The sequence below is a fragment of the Micromesistius poutassou genome (genome assembly GCF_964030765.1).
Source record: "Micromesistius poutassou genome assembly, chromosome: 3".
NCBI lineage: Eukaryota > Metazoa > Chordata > Actinopteri > Gadiformes > Gadidae > Micromesistius > Micromesistius poutassou.
This window is the reverse complement of record NC_140273.1, coordinates 22,427,392-22,447,357: the sequence shown is the minus strand read 5'-3', so window position 1 is coordinate 22,447,357 and position 19,966 is coordinate 22,427,392. Positions and strand designations below refer to the sequence as shown.

General features: G+C 43.5%; 1 protein-coding gene and 2 pseudogenes across 3 annotated transcripts; all 3 read left to right on the top strand.

Moving 5' to 3' along the window:
• The first annotated feature begins 4,433 nt into the window (after positions 1-4,433).
• Positions 4,434-13,540, top strand: dctd (dCMP deaminase). The gene is made up of 6 exons (XM_084466271.1): positions 4,434-4,559; positions 6,677-6,773; positions 11,000-11,135; positions 11,536-11,652; positions 12,072-12,168; positions 13,136-13,540. The coding sequence occupies exons 1-6, from the start codon at positions 4,516-4,518 to the stop codon at positions 13,218-13,220; spliced, it is 576 nt and encodes a 191-aa protein (XP_084322397.1). The 5' UTR covers positions 4,434-4,515; the 3' UTR covers positions 13,221-13,540.
• On the top strand, positions 8,079-9,134 carry LOC311340434 (annotated as a pseudogene). Its single transcript has 2 exons — positions 8,079-8,590; positions 8,934-9,134. The product of its transcript is annotated as an uncharacterized misc_RNA (transcript).
• Positions 13,541-17,340: 3,800 nt separating the features above from the next.
• LOC311341154 lies at positions 17,341-19,608 on the top strand (annotated as a pseudogene). Its single transcript has 3 exons — positions 17,341-17,555; positions 18,259-18,788; positions 19,455-19,608. The product of its transcript is annotated as an uncharacterized misc_RNA (transcript).
• Positions 19,609-19,966: the final 358 nt, after the last annotated feature.

Genomic DNA, 19,966 nt, shown 5'->3' with positions numbered 1-19,966 from the left:
AAAAATATCAATTAACTCAATTAAAAACAGCTTACGACGACATACATCCAGAACTACCATTATTCAACTTATCAAGTAGGCCTAGAGTAAAAAACAATTAAGATAAATTATAAATAAGTGTCCTACTCACAGCAGGTCCGGATGTAGCGGGCCGTTTTACTTCAAAAAGTGTTCGTTAATTAACCCGACAGTCAACCTGGAAAACAAAAGGACCAGACGGATCATTAGTTACTTTTATAACTTCAACCGGACGTTTCTAAGCATGTTTCGGTTAAACTACTAAAATAACGTCAATATTTATAATATACTTTTTCAATCTAACCTGTGGTGGAGCCAACAGCTGACGGAGCGCGAGCAGCAGCAGCACAGTGAGGCTCAATGGAGACGCAGCGCCATCCGCACCGAGACCCGCGAAATAATCAGCGAATAATCAGCGGAACTACATGCAGGTGTGCGCCGTCATAGATTGAGCGGGGGTGGGAGTGGGTGGGTGGGTTTGGGTTACAAACTGTGGGTGTGTGTTTGGGTTTGTGTGTTTAAAAGGTGAACGATATGTGGATGAGTGGGAATAAATGCTATATATTATGTGGATGTGTGAGTGTGGTTTAAAACCATATGGAGTAGAGGAATACTGTTGCTACCAGGAATTGTATGCTGATTGAAGTATGAAATTACACCGTATGATGGTGTATTTCCTTTTGATGAAAATAATAAAAATAATAAAAAAAATAAATGCCTAATGTGTAACATAACTAATTAACTATAACTGTATTGATACAATTACTATTATAGAACATAAAAAAATAGAACACAACTTACTTAACTTAAATATGCAAATTACAACATTTGGGCAAATTATGCAACTATGAAAGTCTTTATAGTTGCGTTTGTTTATTCACGTTATCAAAACGTACAGAAATCCAAATGACACTAAATGTTTCAAATGACAATAAAATGATAATAAAAGAATACGTTATATTGTTACTTTAATATTCTTATATTGTATATTTGAACAGTGTTCCAATATATTAGTCAAACATTTACATGTATTAAATCTATATCTGTACATATTTTATACAAACAAAAACAAGGCGATGACATTATAGTCATACATCAAATATCCGTACAGTCACACCCAATTCATAAATTAGACATTTATTGCCTGTTACACAATGCATGGACAAAAAAAACCAAAAACGAATTGATTGTATTTATTTAATCAAAGGAATCAGTACATTTCCCCCCCCCCCCCAAAAAAAAAATATAGATTGCATTTCATATCAAAATACTAATAATAGTAATTATTCAAATAATAATTATGTATTGAGCTTGTTCTCTTTTAAACAGAGCGGTGTGAACTTCTTGGGAGGGCTAGTGAACATGTGTTGATGACCTTGACCTCTGAGCCTAGGGTCAGAGGGAAGGGCTAGTGAACATGTGTTGATGACCTTGACCTCTCTGAGCCTAGGGTCAGAGGGGAGGGCTAGTGAACATGTGTTGATGACCTTGACCTTTGACCCTAGGGTCAGAGGGGAGGGCTAGTGAACATGTGTTGATGACCTTGACCTCTCTGACCCTAGGCTACGGTCACCTGGCTCCTGTCCCTTCGTAGTATGGGCTCTCCTCCAGTACCTCCTCGATGACCGCCTGAAACGGACCAGAACCAAGCGTCACCGCTTCAAACCGGATCAATCACACAGGGACCAGAAAGAACGATTCTGACCAATAAACAGCAGGTTACTAACCCAAACAAAAACATTGGTGAACTCTGTGTCCGTGTGTGGAGATTCATAAAAGTACATTTTGATTGTATGCGCGTATCTCAGCCCAACTTGAAGGATGCATGAACGCTTACATGAAGCTAAATGACCAAATGGAAACGTGAAACTAATTGAGCGAATCCAAGACTGATCCCGCCAGACTTACTGGAAAGTTAAATTTGTCTAGACAAAAGGCCATTTACATGGCCTCCGATATATAATCAAACCTGTAAATGTGTAGTAAAATGTGTCAGTCAAATAAGGGTAGGGCAAAATTGGTTTTGCGCACATTTTCATGCAGTACTGAGCCAAATAGTATTTATTTGGTATGGAAACGATAACGACCTTGAGGCTTCTGGACCCACATTATGCCGATATTATTCCTTCTCTGTATCAGTCTACTTTCCTGTCTGTCTTCACTGTTCGATCCATAAAAAAAAAAAATAATAACTCATGAATACAGAAATCTAGAAATCAATAACATGTATGCACTCTCAATGTTGTGGGACACTTTGGACGGAGTAGAGGAATGGGGAATCCATTTTAAACGGCAACATGTAGAAACAGACCTGCATTTGTTCATAAGACACAGCATCCCTGAGGGACGCTTGGTCCATCGTCTCTGAGAACACACAGAATGTACACTTTAAACGATGACACATGTTGTGGGCGTGTGCTGTGCTGGTGCTGCATGTCGCCGGGCAGGACATCTCCCGGAGTGTGTGCGGGCTGGGGGCTGGTCTAGCTAATTAACTAATTGATTGCTCAATGTGCAACAGTTGTGCAGCCTCGCCCAGCCCGATCAGACTCAATCAGTGTGGGTCGGGCCAGGTGAGGCTGCCTGAACCAACCCTGGGCCCCGTTTCCCGAAAGCATCGTTAGCCTAAGTGGGTCGTAAAGTTCATCGTACGAGCATCGTAGAGTTTTCAGACCCGTTTACCGAAAGCATCGTTGCGTAACGAACGTCGTTAAAACCCTCGTAGCTAACGAGGGCTCCAGGCACACTCGTAGAGCGCTAAGAGGCATCGTTACTATAGCCTCAGTGGAGCCACCAGCTGGACATTCCGTGTATTGGATGTATTTTATTCAAACACATCCAATACCACAGAATGTCCAGCTAGCGCAATTTCGCAATATACCCCAAAAACAGTGGTTACCGCCGATGTATTACTCATAGACTACTGTTAGATTTAAGTTACTGACTGAGCGTGGCATCTTCCTACAGAAGGTTCTCCAGAGGACCAGGGAGAGGGTGGTCTCTGGAGAGGAGAACCCCTCCTACAGAAGGTACTCCAGAGGACCAGGGAGAGGGTGGTCTCTGGAGAGGAGAACCCCTCCTACAGAAGGTTCTCCAGAGGACCAGGGAGAGGGTGGTCTCTGGAGAGGAGAACCCCTCCTACAGAAGGTTCTCCAGAGGACCAGGGACAGGGTGGTCTCTGGAGAGGAGAACCCCTCCTACAGAAGGTTCTCCAGAGGACCAGGGAGAGGGTGGTCTCTGGAGAGGAGAACCCCTCCTACAGAAGGTACTCCAGAGGACCAGGGACAGGGTGGTACCTGGCTGATGAGGCCCGCTCAGCGGGGCCTTGACAGAGAGGCTCTGCTGCCACCAGTCGGAGCAGGCCGAGCCCAGCTCCACCGGCTCAGAGCAGCCCTGGAGGACCTGAGGGGTCGCAGCAGAGCCAGGGTCAGAGGTCAGAGGGCAATATGACTGTGGTTATGTTGACATTAACATTCAGGGCGTTTATCAGACGCTTTCATCCAAAGCGACTTGCATTAAGTACATCTGTCAGAGGAAGGAGAAACAACATAGGCTCTGAACGATAGAGAGATAGAGAGCTAGGCTCTGAACGAGCCTATCTCTGGGCACCTGCTCCGACCAGGTTTGAGAGCATATGGTCAGATAACTATAATATCTGACCATTTAATTTTCGAAATTTTAGGTGAAGCCGAGCTTCCCTTGCAGTCGAGAAGTCGCCACTACAAAAGAATGCAATGCAACTAGCGGGATCTAAACAAACTAATCTCCAGCGAATTACTACAATGCAGAAGTAGTGGAGAATGGCGAAACACAGCAACTCTAGCCTACTCTCAACCAAAATAAAAATAAAAATAATCGCCGCCCGGTGCAGCAGTGTGAACTGCCCCGTTTTTAGAACGTCTCAGCCCGTCTCGTCGCAAGGAGTTGCGAGTTGCAAGCAGTTGCGTCGCGAATCTTTGGTCTGAACTGGCACATTGAACTGGCACATTGCTACCTGGTCTGTGGGAAACAATGAAGTAGGCCTACGTAATTTCTTCATTTCATTGACAAGCAATTTGAAAAAGTTTGCTAGCGGCTACGATTTCAGTACTATTGAAGATCTTTGCTCCTTCTCAACTCTGTGGTAATATTTTTTTCACAAAATACAACAGTAATCCAGTAATCAGTAAAACAAAAGTAATCCCCTGATTCCTATTTTCGACGGTCCGCTCATTTGAGCAGGAATACCAATGCTGCGTCTACTTTATAAGATGTCTTATGCCTCTAGCGGGGGAGAGAGAGGGCGCATCGCCGGCGCTCAGATAATCTCGCGAGGATGCAATCCTGGCAATGATTTGCGCTGGTCTCGCGGTCTCTCCACACGAATCCATATTTGGAAACTACGGAAACACGTGACAGGTTCCGTGGCGGGAGAACTCCACGCTTTGACGCGCTGGGTGTCAACAGAACGCGCTGAGGAGCTCCGCACCGCGGACACTGGACGCTCATCTCTGCAACATGGAGACAAACACGACCGGGGAAACGTCACCTGTTGCAGCTAGGTAACGTGTTCACCTGCAGGTTAACTTTATTGACACATTAATTCAGACCCTCCTTTGCGATCTGTTCTGACAGTCGCTCAGAAATGCAAACTATAGCCTTGGTATCTGATGTCTTGGTGGTATAACCCGGCCGACCGGTTACTGTCACGGCACGGACGTGGCAGCTGTAGTCTGAGTGTGTGTATCCTACTGCAAGAAAACATGTTAAATGGAAAAGGGTTCTCTGAAGTGGCCTTATGACAGTCATGACAGTCTCCCTTGTCCACATGTTTTACGTCTGATTAACTAGAAAAATCGGAGTCCGAGCCAGGGCGTTAACAGGTCAGGCGTATACCTTCTGCCTGCCTTCTTCGTAGCGGAATAATAGTTCTAAAGGATGAACAGCCGTGCAGACGTTTGTCTCTTCAGCCATTTATCTCTTGTTTATAGAGAGAGAGAGAGAGAGAGAGAGAGAGAGAGAGAGAGAGAGAGAGAGAGAGAGAGACTATAGGAATGCGGTAATGCTGGAGTTTTGTCCGAACTTGTGCAGAGAGAGAGAGAGAGATTTTGTGTGAGTGTATGTGAGAGAGAGAGAGAGATAGTGTGTGTTTGTGTGTGTCTGTGAGTCGTAGTGGTGACATCACATGTGGCCTCATGCCATATTCGGCGCAACAGCGCCTCCTCCTGAACAAATACTGTTATTTATATTATTCCTCCTGAACAAATACAGTTACGTGCGTTCATACACTCATCCACTCTCAACACGCCCACTTATGAATGACGTGCACACTGTACAACGTTTACATAACTAAATAAACAAAACAAAAACATGGCATAGTGAAATGTCAACGTTTTACACACCAAACATGACCCCTGTCATGTCGCCTGTGGAACAGTAAACAAGTGACGTCTTGTCTTCCCTGCCTCTCATCTACTAGACATGTGTGGGGCATCTCGTTCCAGTGATGCCCCGACTGCTTCGGGCCGTAAATTGACTTGGTAAATGGTCCTCATTTATCCTCTTTTATCCAAAGCGCTTTACAGTGTTGACTGACATTCACCCATTCTGGATGGATGGATGTGGGTATCAGTCCTATTTGACTGATTGGGCTTCTCTTATTCCTGCTGCGCTGATGAAGGCTCCGGTGTGGAGGGCGAGTTTGAATGTTACTCTTATTCTATTTTTATACCTGCCAAATGGTCAAATCAGTACACCATTGGCTGTATTCTGTATTCTCTGTGTGGGTGAGTTCATGGTGCATGATGACCATGGTTTGTGTCATGGTTGTTTTGGTCACGTATCTGGGCAACGATCCCGTCTGTGACTTAATTGATGCGTTACACCCCCTAGTCGCATTAACTGCAGGTATTTTATACGCGCGCACAAAGTACATTTTATTATTTTTACGCCAGTTATTATTTTTTTACATGCATAAAAAAGCCGGTATGATGGTCTAGCCAGGCAAGACAGTTGCAGGTGACGACAGCCAAGCTATTAAAGCTATTAAGCTATTAAGCTATTTCACATCTCTCTGCTGTGCTGATGTGTGCCCAGTTGCTTACAGAATGTCCCCTTGCTTTACCTTTTAGGGGTTGAGTGAAATTGGGGAAATCACATCTATGATGAAGTCCCTGGGAAAGAAGTCTCTCATATCGAGCTAGTAATACATATTTGAATAAAAAAATCCTGCGAAGAGCAGGAGATGTGTGTTAACGGAAATAAATGTAAATGTATTTATATCGCATACCGCATTTCATACAGCAAGGCAACCCAAGGTGCTTCAAATGTCTTGCTAATGGGTTGAATGGGTACTACAAACACGTATTGTGACCAATGCTAAGGCTGGTTTCTCTGGTATGTAATTTACTCCTCAATGATATACTGGTATATGGTGTATATATTGGTACATTTTCTGGTAGCGCCATTCACAATCATCAGAAAGGGGCTTCCATTATCATTACTTTGTACAACAAGCATTACGTTTCACAAACTTGGGTAAAAATATTGGTTGGTTATTATGAAGGTAAAAGCCAAACTTGGTGAAACTGTAACTTGTTATGTCGTTTGTTTAAATTGTGAATGGCTCTGCTCCTACATCGGCCTCTCATTCTCACTCTCCTCTCATCTCTTCTCTCAGTGCAACGACGAAGAGGGAGGACTACTTGGAATGGCCGGAGTACTTTATGGCCGTGGCGTTCCTGTCGGCTCAGAGAAGCAAGGACCCTAGCTCTCAGGTAGATCACCTCATATCGTGTGTGTGTGTGTGTGTGTGTGTGTGTGTGTGTGTGTGTGTGTGTGTGTGTGTGGTATCGTACTCCCCTTGCCAAATGGCGATGGACTTCCTCCTCGGGGCAGGCCCGGCCGTAGCTTTTGTTGCGGTGTCCTCTCCCTTCCCATCACCCCTCAGTACTGTGGGTCTGTTGGACAGCAGTGCTAGTGACCTTGTTGAAGATCACCCTTTTGAGGCTGCCGTAGATTCCACCAGTGAGCGGTCCTCTCTAGTTCATTGGCTGAGCTCTTCAGCCTTGCGTCTGAACATGGGATCTGGACCCATGTGGACCCGTGTGTGACCACCCCCTGCTCCCCCCTTCTGGGTCATAGCTGCCACTGCAAGGTTCCTAACGACCTGATTGACCACACCTGGGTGGTGGCGTATATAAGCAGGGTTCCACTCTACTTCAGGGGGCACCCCTTTGGTGGATGCTGCTTGGTTTGGTCACATGTGTACTTTTCCACGTGTACCTTTCAGGTAATCTAAGGCTGGCTTTACACGACAACGCTCCCGGGTGAAACCGACAAAATATTTTATCAGATGTGCCTTTCGTTTAGACGGCGACAGCGTTTTCGGGGCTTAAAAATGCAAAAAAATTAACCCACCCTCCAGAGTGGAAATCGTATCCGTCTAAAGGGTTAAAGGGATAGTTCAGGATTTTGGACATCGGGTCTCATTTCCAAGTGAGCCAGTGTGTTATTGATCATTGGAGACCGTTTTCAACAATTTTCATTCAGTCCTTCTATTTGCATAGATCGCTGGTGCTAGGCTAGCGCAAGTCGATGGGACCCGCTAGCCTGCCAATAAAAACTGTCTTACCCACTACACAGTACACCCGAGGCAAATCAATTATTACGCCATACTATCAGTGTAAATGTCTGTGTTGATAGAATAATGTTTGAAATTAAACTATCCTTGTATCGCATTGCATTTTGAGGGACTTGTGTCTCAGGAGCAGGGTAGTGTATACTTCTGTATAGGCTACGGCAGCGGCGGACTGATATCACCTATGCAACCGGATCTATTATAGTTTATTTACCTGCCGCTACCGAAGCAGGGCTAAGATAAGATACACTTTATTGTCCTTTGAAGGAAATTTGTCTCGGACTCCAATGCTGTCATATAAAGCTGCTTTACAGTAATAACAGTACAGGTACAGACAATACATACATATAGGCCACAGGCCATATATAACATATACACAGTATACAAGAAACAGTGCGATGCACACATATAGAGGAATATTAGCCTATTCATTACACAAGAGATGGCCACGTTTGAAAGACAACATAGCGACGTGTCTGATTTTGAAGATTTTGAAGACGATGAGGAATTACTTGGATCCAACGAACCGTACCTGTACGAACCGGAATACACGGACGAAGAACTGAGAGATGGATGCCCAAAGAGCAGAAAGAGAGGGAGAGCGTATGTAGAGACAGCCCCCACTGGAGCTGCAGTAGAGAACCGGGGCAGAGCGTCTGGAGACTGGTGGTGCCAGTGCAGAGAATGCAGAAAAATGCAGACAGACGACAAATGTTTTTGCTGCAGGGAGTGGGACTTAGTTATCCCACAGATTCAAGAAATGGAGCTGGACACTAGTTTTCAAGATCTAGATGTGTCTGGGAATAGCGAAACAAACCAATCTGCATAACGGAGCACCAGGGTTCCCCCCCCCCTTCTAAATCGAGGAGTGCTCCAATCATTCTTCTCCTTCGATAAAATCAATTGGAAAAGAAGACCCAGACCCGATGGACCCAACGGCCAGTTGTCACTCTTGTAAGTGTGCAATCCAAACAAAATGTTATTATTTGTTGCCTAGTTGCCATACCATATCAATTCTTATATATGGTATGTTCATACATGGGCTCCAAGTCTGCTTTATAGGCTAGGCCTACTCTTTACCCTTGATGTACAACCACAGCCTCAGTCTAAAGAGTGGGCGATAATGGCCAGCTATTACTATGTAGGCATAGGCCGTAGGCTTTTTAGCCTAGAGAATTCAGCAAATCAGTCTACCACCATAAACAGCAGTAGGACCATTATCTTTATGTGGGCTATTACCCAAGTTTAAGTCTTTGCTAAGAGCCTGCTCCCAAAAGCTTACTTGTTTTCCTTCTTGGCTGTACCGATTGGTGGCCTACCGAATCGTTCTAGAGTGGGGGTTGAAAGGAACACCGCTGGGAAGAGGCAACCAACGTGTTCTTCCATCCTGTGTCGTGAGCGAAACAAATACCCTTCGGCCACTGGACAATATGTTGGCTCCAGGGAAGCACAAGATGCTCTGAGATGTTCTGAACACAACACTACTGTAGGCTACTAGAGAACATTTGCATATCCTTTATATCAAACACAGAAAGAACACATACATTTGGTTGATTTGTATAACTTTACTTTTTTATGTAAACAATTGTGTTCCAATGTTTACAATTCAATAACTGTACATGAATGATTCAATAAATATGTTTGCTGTAATCCCGTTGTACTAGGCTACTAATAAGGTGTCCCGACTGAAGTGCGCTTCACGGTTTACTTACATCGGAGAAAAGTCCGCCGCACTGAGAAAGTAGTCCCTCAATATGCAAGGCGATGCAGGGATAGTTTCATTTCAAACATTATTCTATCAACACAGACATTTACACTGATAGTATGGCGTAATAATTGATTTGCCTCGGGTGTACCGTGTAGTGGGTAAGACAGTTTTTATTGGCAGGCTAGCGGGTCCCGTCGACTTGCGCTAGCCTAGCACCAGCGATCTCTGCAAATAGAAGGACTGAATGAAAATTGTTAAACGGTCTCCAATGATCAATAACACACTGGCTCACTTGGAAATGAGACCCGATGTCCAAAATCCTGAACTATCCCTTTAACAACGCAAAAGTGTGCTCTGAGCTGCTCACGCTGGCTCTCGTCCCGTACGCGTTTACGTCACGTCCACGTGCAGCACAGGCAAACCACAACAAACATCGGATTTCACACACTTTTGCGTCACCGTATGCACGTGGATTTCCACCCAAAGACACTCGTCTAAACGTGGAATGAAAAGTGGGAACGCAACGGCACTTTTGCGGTTTGTGTTCAGATCGTTGTCGTGTAAAGCCAGCCTAAATCCCCCTAGACATTTGTTTCCACTTGGTTGTTTTATATCAAATAAATGACCTGTTTGATTTAACATTGAATTGTGTTAACTCCCTTATTATGTGGACCCATTGCTCCGTTGCGTCAGCTTAAATTTAGTGTCTGGAACTTAACGTGGAGATGATTTGCCAGACTGCGGGCGAAAGCCGGCAGCCACAAATCTGGTACTGAATTGCTGATTCCAGTTTTGGAGGCTATGTTCACTCGACTCTCAGTTGAATGGGAACAGGCTGAGTTGATGGTGTTGTTCGAAGGCCATCCTAAATCTACTACTAATCCTACTTCAAATTAGATAATGACGGAGGAAAACAGTGCATTACTTATGGACTGCAGCCAAGGCAGAAGACCATATTAGGCTCTTCCTCCACAGACCCCGGCTGACGGAGCAGAACCAGTTAGTTGACTCGTCAACCGCTTTGTAGCCGACAAGACACTGGCCTCATAAGTTATCAGGACAGGACTGAGAACAGATATAAAGTAGTCCAGCTGTGAAGATGTTGCACAATTAACAGCCAGCCAACATCTGTAAAACGAAGGTTCCAAGTGTGCTCTTTGAAGACACAGAGGACATCTGCCCAATCACATCTGCGTGCGTGTGTGAGTGCAAGCGAGCATGCGCGTGTGCGTGATGCACATCCAGAGATCCACTACACTACTAACCGTTCAGAACTGCAGAATCACCCAGAATGTGAATCGCTGCAGTATTTCTCCACAGCCCCTCCACTACCAGTTGATAGTGGGGACAGGAATCAGTATTTTGTGCCAATATGATGGTTTTGTAGAAATTAAATTGTATCTTTCATGTTGTTTAACCAGACGTTGTGGTGCAGCGTTTGCAGGTCAGTCAGTGTCTGACCTGCATTGTTTTGTTTTTAAATGTATTTAGCTGAAGAATACCAATTTGTGAACGCACTGTAGTGACGATTCATTTGGAGCAATGGCATGGAGTTCTTTGTGAGCTTATTGCTATATTTTACTTGTACACTATTATGTTTAATTGGAACATAATTTAATATAATTATATAACTTGAAAATCTCACTCAATTACAGGTTGGAGCCTGTATAGTGAACAAGGAGAATAAAATTGTTGGCATCGGCTACAATGGAATGCCCAACGGCTGTGACGATGACCTTATGCCATGGGCGAGAACGGCCGACGACAAATTGGACACAAAGTACCCTTATGGTGAGTTAAACTTGGATTTTATGGGGTCAAATGTGCACCTTTTCTTTTCATTACATACTCTTATATACATATTCCAGAATGAAATGGCAATTGACCTCTGAAATGTAGTTTCTCATCTATATCTATAGAGGGTGCTCTGACATTACCAACAAATTAGTGTTGAGGCATCAACTTCTATATAGGTGTGTGTGTGTGTGTGTGTGTGTGTGTGTGTGTGTGTGTGTGTGTGTGTGTGTGTGTGTGTGTGTGTGTGTGTGTGTGTGTGTGTGTGTGTGTGTGTGTGTGTGTGTGTGTGTGTGTGTGTGTGTGTGTTAATCTTTTCATAATCCTGTTTATGTCATTTTATTCAACATTGCCATAACATGCCATTAACCCCCCCTACTCACCAACACCCCTCCAGTGTGCCATGCAGAGCTTAACGCCATAATGAATAAGAACAGCGCTGATGTGAAAGACTGCACTATCTACGTGGCACTTTTTCCGTGCAATGAGTGTGCCAAGCTCATCATCCAAGCAGGTGGGTGGCAGACAGACGAATACATTCAAATAAATACATTCAAATAAATACATTCAAATAAATACATTCAAATAAATACATTCAAATAAATACACTCAAATAAATACACTCAAATAAATACATTCAAATAAATACACTCAAATAAATACACTCAAATAAATACATTCAAATAAATATACTCAAATAAATATACTCAAATAAATACATTCAAATAAATATACTCAAATAAATATACTCAAATAAATATATTCAAATAAATACATTCAAATAAATATATGCAAATGAAGTCATGAACCCCTCTCTCCATTGCCTCTGGTAATGCAGAGGTCAGGACTATCAGAAAGCTATTTGACGTAATCACCGACGTTTTGGTCGTGAATGTATCAGATCTCCTTAATGTGTTCTTAACATCCTACCAGGTATTAAGGAAGTGGTGTATTTCTCTGACAAGTACCACGACACTCCAATGATGACTGCTTCTCGGAGGTTACTTGGCTTTGCAGGCATACAGTACAAGTGAGAAACACGCACAAACACGCACACACACACATTCCCGAACTCCACAGGAATCCCACTTAAGAGTTTTTCGATATGTATTTCCATGGGGTATTGTGATTTATAATGGGCGGGAACTGGTGGGCCTGAACTGGTTTGTGAGCAGCTTCTGACCGTGTGTGGGAGTCTTGGGGGATGTAGAGACAACAACCTGTCCTCTCGTGATCTGTCAAGGGAACACTGGTCAGATGCACGGGGAGATCAGGAGGAGGCAGGGTTGGCCCACAGCTCCAGGAGCTGTGGAAAGGAGTGGAGGGAATTTAGGAAGGAAGGAAGTACTTTTTTTTTTTTTCATAGGGATAAAAAAGGTATTTCTAAATTAATTAAATAATTAACCCTAGTCACAGTAAAGCAGGCCTATTCAACTAGCGGCCCGTGGGCTGAATATGGCTCTTCTTCAAGAGGTTGCCTGCAAACCAAAAAAATATATATATATGTATCTTTTTTGGTTTGCATTTGTTTTATTTATCATATTACAGTGTAATATGATAAATAAAACGAATGATAATAAATCTGTCATACACACGGCTATCAGGCTCTGTCTGAACCTGCTGTTGGCTCAGTCACGCTCACGTTGCATTTTATGCTGTCTGACAAGTTTATTCCATGTAGTAGTACTATATCTCTTAAGTTAACACCAGTTTAAGTAAGTTATTTGTAGTGATTCATTGACATAGTGTTACTGTATGTGTGGTTTTCCTGTGTGGCCCACTTGTTAAGGAGGTTGAATGGCCCTGCAGTAAAGGATAAACAGGAAGTCAAAACATCAAATTCAATCAAGCCTCAATCAAGACTTTTCTCTAGAAGCAGGTGTGTTCTAAGGGTTAAAAAATGAACACTGGAACTGAACAAAAAGTTAGTGATGGGGGAGACTGCTTCATAATTCACGTTGGATTCAATTCTATCTCAATTCTGTGTTTCTTTACAGGGAGTTCAAGCCTAAGAGGACAACAATCACCATTGATTTTAATTCTATTAACCAACCTCGACCTCTGGATGGCACGACACGCTAAACTTTGGGGGGGAGGGGGGGGTTCGAACAGTGGGGAAGTGCCAGGGAGGGACATGCTGCCCATATATCTGTCTAAAGGAAATACTTATCTGCACTTTGGATTCTTTCCTCTTCCGTTTGATAAACCTCATGACTATGAGGAACTTTCATTTTATACTAAGCAATAGTGCGTTCTTATTAAGGCTTTAACAATTGTATTTTTTTTTATGTATAACATTTTGAACTGACACAACGTGGTGAGTCAGTGAACTTCTACTACTGTCCAGAAATTAATAAAAGGGTACTTATTATTGATTTAGTATTGTGTTTTCAAGGACTACATAAAATGTCATTCTGTGTGCAAACTGCCTTGTTTCTTTCATTTGTTTTGCTTCATTTTGGACTCTCAATGTGGTTTTGAGAATGGATTTATGCTTTGTTTGGTTATTGGCATGCATATAGAAAACATAATGGGTGATATGCTTTAAGATTACACAATGAAACATTGGCATCATGTGAGCACGTGTGGTATAATTCAGGACTTCATAAAAGTCCTGAATTCATAAAAACTAAACCAACATCATTTGAATTTTCAAGACTTTTTCCTACTCCTGTATTCTGGTTTCCAGTAAGCCTCTGCTAATTGTAGATTCATGATCAATTAGCCACTGGCCCAGGGTGAGGTACAAGGTGATCCTACCCCTGCGATATGGAGTGAGGACCTATCATGTTAGAACCAGAGATAATGGAGAGAAGAGCCTGTTAGAACCAGAGATAATGGAGAGAAGAGCCTGTTAGAACCAGAGGTAATGGAGAGAAGAGCCTGTTGGAACCAGAGATAATGGAGAGAAGAGCCTGTTGGAACCAGAGGTAATGGAGAGAAGAGCCTGTTGGAACCAGAGATAATGGAGAGAAGAGCCTGTTGGAACCAGAGGTAATGGAGAGAAGAGCCTGTTGGAACCAGAGGTAATGGAGTGAATACAGTGTTAGAACCCAACCCAATTTCTTGCTCATAGTCACGAAAATGAACCTATTGAATCGTGTCCCAGAGCACGATTGTCAGACTTTTTTCGTGCTACACAGAACGATGTGTAAACCCATGCATTTTGAATGGGAGATTTACTTCGAGTTCAGAAGGGGGTGATGTGCAGATAGTACAGTGCACCCTCTAGTTATGTATACGACAGAACAACAAATGCAGCAAAGGGTAAATGTAGTCTATTGTGGATACTTCGATTTTTCAGATTTTTGCAGCAAACCTCCAAAACTGAAACTAATCACGTCCCTTCAACCCAGTCGACAGTGTAGTCAGATTGGGCCGTTTCCCGCCCAATGGGCTACTTTTAATCTCGTTAGGCTGGAAAATTAGCATTGGGCGGTACGTACAGTTTAACTCTTTTTACAAACATCAATCCCCCCCCCCCTTTGTTAACAGCTCTGGTTCCGAAAGTACATTTCCCATTCATTTTCTCCATTGACCTTTCCGTGAAATCGTTGTATAAAGAGTTTTAAGCCTGGAACCAAGCCAATAATTCGTCACGGTAGTCATGACCATAAAATGTTTGATTCGGGGCCAAAAATAATTTGTAAAACGGAGAAAAGGCAAAGGTAAAAGATTACATTATTTTTCTACTACTCATCCCATAAACCTTGCAAACTCTTTCGCAAAGGTTACAACCAAATAGTTTAGCGTGTTTCTTGAATCTTATATCCTTTGTCATTATATTTTTTATATTGTTAATAAAAGTTGTGTCATATATTGTGTGTGTGTGTGTGTGTGTATAGTGTTTCATATAGTGTATAGCGTTGTCATCGACATGGTACGTTCCTGACTGCAATCACTGCGTAATAACGCGTTGCTCGTATTCCAGTTACGTAGTCATTCAACAAACAATGTATTCCTAGCTTTTATACAACCAAAATTACTAAAAATCACTGCTATTGCTATATCATTTAGTTTTACTTTTATTTTTTATCATATATTCTATATCAACATAGTGTACCAGTCAGGTCTATGACATGTAGCGCCACTAGGCGGCGCCTCCCTTCTGTCTGTTATGTAAGTTAACGTTGACCCTGAGGAAGTGCGCGTGCTCCTCCGCTCTACTACGACTAACGGCCGTCTGTCGGTCAAGTCTCCGTAGTTATCTTCAGTTCGTAATGCGTTGGTGTGGGCAGGGACCTCGGAACTATGTACTTGAAAGCATATATGCTCAAATAGAAACAGTGCCGTTGAGACCTGGCGTGATATGGTCCCAGTATATAATAACAGTATCGTGAGGTTAATCCTACCTGTGACCTCATGCTAACCGGAGCTATTGCTAAACGACCGTAACCTTGACCTGCGCCATCCCCCGTTACGACTGGAGCCCGAACGAATCCACTCTGGACCTCTGTTCGCAAGCTCGGACCAGACCGGACTGCGTTCTCCACCCTGGGTGCCCGTGTGAGTAGATTTAATGCCGTTTCCCCGGACGTGGCCGTGCTGTTTCGAAGGCTAACCTCCAGAAGCTAACTGTTGCTGTGTAGTTTACGTTGGAGTCGCGTGAGCAGCCTTGGATTTGTGCTTTCGCTTTCGTTCTATTTCGTTCTATTTCGTTCTCTTTTGTTCTCCTCTGGAATTAAAAGGACGCTAAGATCGTCAAGTGAAACCTCACATTCAGTCTGGATAAGATAACTTTTCAGACACTTAACACTAGGGGTGTAACGATATACTCATTCGTACAGAAATCTTTTCGGTACGGGTCTAACGGTTCGATGCACGTTTCATTTTTTTAAATGAAGTTTTTATTGATTATCACACACACACACACACACACACACACACACACACACACACACACACTCTGTTAGTGTCTTGTCTTGTCTTGTCCTGATGTTTTGTGTTGAGGACCACAATGGAAATAAGTCCTGGACTTTATTGTGTTTTTATCCTCAATTGTATTTGATGTATTTTGTGTAAGGCATTTGTTTGATACAATTTAATAAATCAAAATCCAATTGTTTAATAAAATAAAATAATAAAAACTGCTGTACCGAAAGACATACCGAACCGTGACTTAAAAACCGAGGTACGTACCGAATCGTGACTTTTGTGTATCGTCACACCCCTACTTAACTTTTCAAACACTTAACACTGGGGATTAAGGGACACCCAGCTTCTTTTCTGCCCAGATTGTGGATTAATTATCTTTTTCGCGGATAGACTGGACTGTGTGAGTAAAAAATAAATAAAAATCTCCTTGCATGTTATTTTCACGCGATGATAGTGGTATACAGTTATTTTATGTTGATTCATAATATTGATTATTGTGCCTTGCAACTATGCTATGTACTTGAAAGCATGCTCAAATAGAAATAGTGTCGTTGAGACCTGGCGTGATATGGTCCCAGTATATAATAAAAGTATCGTGAGGTTAATCCTACCCGTGACTTCATGCTAACCGGAGCTATTGCTAAACGACCGTAACCTTGACCTGCGCCATCCCCCGTTACGACTGGAGCCCGAACGAATCCACTCTGGACCTCTCTTCGCAAGCTCGGACCAGACCGGACTGCGTTCTCCACCCTGGGTGTCCGTGTGAGTAGATTTAATGCCGTTTCCCCGGACGTGGCCGTGCTGTTTCGAAGGCTAACCTCCCGAAGCTAACTGTTGTTGTGAAGTTTACGTTGGAGTCGCGTGAGCAGCCTTGGATTTGTTCTTTCTCTTTCGCTTTCCTCTGGAATTAAAGTTACGGTAAGATCGTCAAGTAAAACCTCACATTCAGTCTGGATAAGATAACTTTTCAATCATTGAACACTGTGGATTAAGGGACACCAAGCTTCTTTTCTGCCCGGATTGTGGATTAATTATCTTTTTCGTGGATAGACTGGACTATGTGAGTAAAAAAAATAAAAAAATCTCCTTGCATGTTAAAAACTGTTATTTTCACGTGATGATAGCGGTATACAGTTAATTTACGTTGATTCGTAATATTTATTATTGTGCCTTGCAACCTGTCATTTAGGTCAATTTTTATTTTCTAGCTTTAAGGGTAGATTTTTATTCAACTGCACTCTGTATGGACAGTTAATTTTCTGCTGCTCTTAAACAACACTGTTGTGGTAACTTTAAGGTGTACAATTTAAAGTATAGAAGCATAATGGCTTCCCACCCAGATGTGCAGCTTGATGAGTTTGACTCTGACGTTGACGTGGACATTGAATCTCTCACAAAATACACTATTCCTACTCATACAACTGAAGGCCTTGAAGGAAAGGTCCAGGACCTAGAAGCAGAGGTTGAGAGACTGCGGGAATGTTTAAATGACTCCCTGAGCCTGCAGCGCAGCATACTGTCGCATTGGGACAGTATGCAGTATGCAATATTACTCATGAAGTAATATTGCAATATAAGGCTAGTTCAAAGTGGATCTGAACGTCGGGATGCGTGATCTTCAGTCATGCGTTATTGTTGTCGAGACGCATAATGTGACACTTGTTAGGCTAAACTTAAACAGACCAAACTAAATTGTCAATATTGGAATTAAAAGGAAATTAAGAGGAAGCCCCAGCAATATTATTTTCAGTGATGGATTGTTTATTAAACGTTACATATTTTCCGGACCACGCATTACATCTGGGCTAATTGATCTCTCTTCACGCATTTGTTGTGAAATTCTTGACTGCAATATTATTGTGTGTGTGTGTGTGTGTGTGAAGATATTGCGAATGGTCGCATTCAAAATGAACGGGTGTTCTGTGACTATTATGATATTTTGGCTCATGATGATGACTGGCTTATCAGCCGATTCAGAAATTGTGCTTACGCAAGGATTGATACAGCCAGATTTTTTTGTACGCAGCAGCTTTCCAGATTTTGGCATCCACAAAGTTTTAGTCAGAAATCCACGCAAGTCTTAGTACATGAGGCCCCAGGCCACTTCTACTCCATATGCCCCTACCGTGTCTATTGAGAAGCCTATACCCTATATAATGAGGGCTTTGCCCTCAATGAATTTCCGAGTTTAAATAAATCAAATCAAATACCCCAGGATACAAAATTCCACTCTGGAGCTCAGGCTGGGCACTCAGACTCTCTTACAGCCACATTCACTTGAACTCAGCACCACGTCAAGGATGACTGCTTCTGCATTACATCACGCTAAGCTGGAGCCCCCTGTGTTCACTGGAGATGCAAACGTTAACCCTGAGGAATGGTTACAGGCTGTGAAAACCTACAGAACCTCACTAAACCTGACTGAGGCTCAGATACTAAATGAACTGCCTCACTTTCTCGGAAAGGAGCCCAAAAAATGGTTCAAAGCTCTCAGTTCACATGTCGTCACTTGGTCACAGTTCAGCCAGCTCTTTAGAACAGTTTTTCTGCCACCTGACCATCAAGAACATGTCCTGAGAGGATTCTAGACCGCGTCCAAGCACAGGATGAGCCCCTCCCCACATTTGTGGCTCATATGTTGAGTGAATTAAAAAAACCAAATACCCCACCACCGCAGCCGGAACAGATTGAGCTCATTTGCAAACACTCTCTGGAGAAATATAGGGTAGCCCTATACAGCACACTTATCCCCTCATCAATGGACTTGTTGCTGTGAGCTCACGAGCGCCATGTGGTCCTCGGGCAGAGGAGCCACCAGACTCCTCCTGCACCTTTCAGGGAGAACCGAAACAATGCCCTACTGCTTTAGATGCTCTCGGTCCGGATTCACATCTCGCACTTGCCCGAGCTGCAACGCTGAGCCCCACATGTCATCGCCCCACACCCAGTGAGGCCTGCCCTCCAGGCAGTCGGGGAACTTCAGGGGAGGGAGGACTTTTCATCGAGGGAATCCTCCCTCCAGAAGCTAAGTAAGCCTCACCCACCTACAACAACCCTTCAAGAACAACGAGTTCTGGGCCACATTGAGGACAATGAGTCTATGGCTCCCTGGAACACACCACTCAGGGCCAAAGTCAACTTTAACGCTGTGTCGGTGGAGGCCACTTTGGACACAGGTGCTTCGCTTTCATGTGTAAGAGCAGACCTTGTCCGAGGGCGTAACACCTATCTGAACAAAACACTTCAGTGGACAGGTCCACCTGTGAGCCTCGCAGACAACGCTCCTTGCACCCCTGACGGTGTCACTTGGCTATCTATTGGCTTCATGAACAAGAGCTTTTACCAGCGTTTTGCCATAATCCAAAACCTGACAACCCCTTTCATCCTGGGAATGGATTTTATGATCCGAGCCTCAATAACCGTCCATATCCCCTCCAGAACTGTATTCATGGATGACGTCCCTTGTCCTATGGCAGATGTAGAAGATGACTGTGCTCTCAAAACGCCCATTGAAGGAGGAACCGTCATGTCCCTAGACACCCTGCAGTCCAACCTTGTGACTAAAGTTGCTGAGGCAAGGCTGGAGGAGTAGCAGAGAGCGGACATGTTCAGTCTCCTCGCCCAGTTTGGCAACATGTGTGATGGTCATCTCGGACGCACTTCCCTGACTGAGCACATGATCGATATGGGAGATGCAAAACCTATAAACCTCTCTCCCTATTGCACCTCCCCAGTAAAAAAGAAAACCATCGAGGAGCAAGTACAACAGATGCTGCAAGACGGCATAATTGAGCCTTCTACTAGCCCATGGTCTGCCCCAGTCGTGATCGTAACCAGACCCGGTTCTGACCCTAGGTTCTGTGTGGACTTTAGAGGCTTGAACGACCAAAAACCGCCTTCATATCACACTGTGGTCTCTTCCAGTTCCGCGTGCTCCCCTTTGGCCTCTG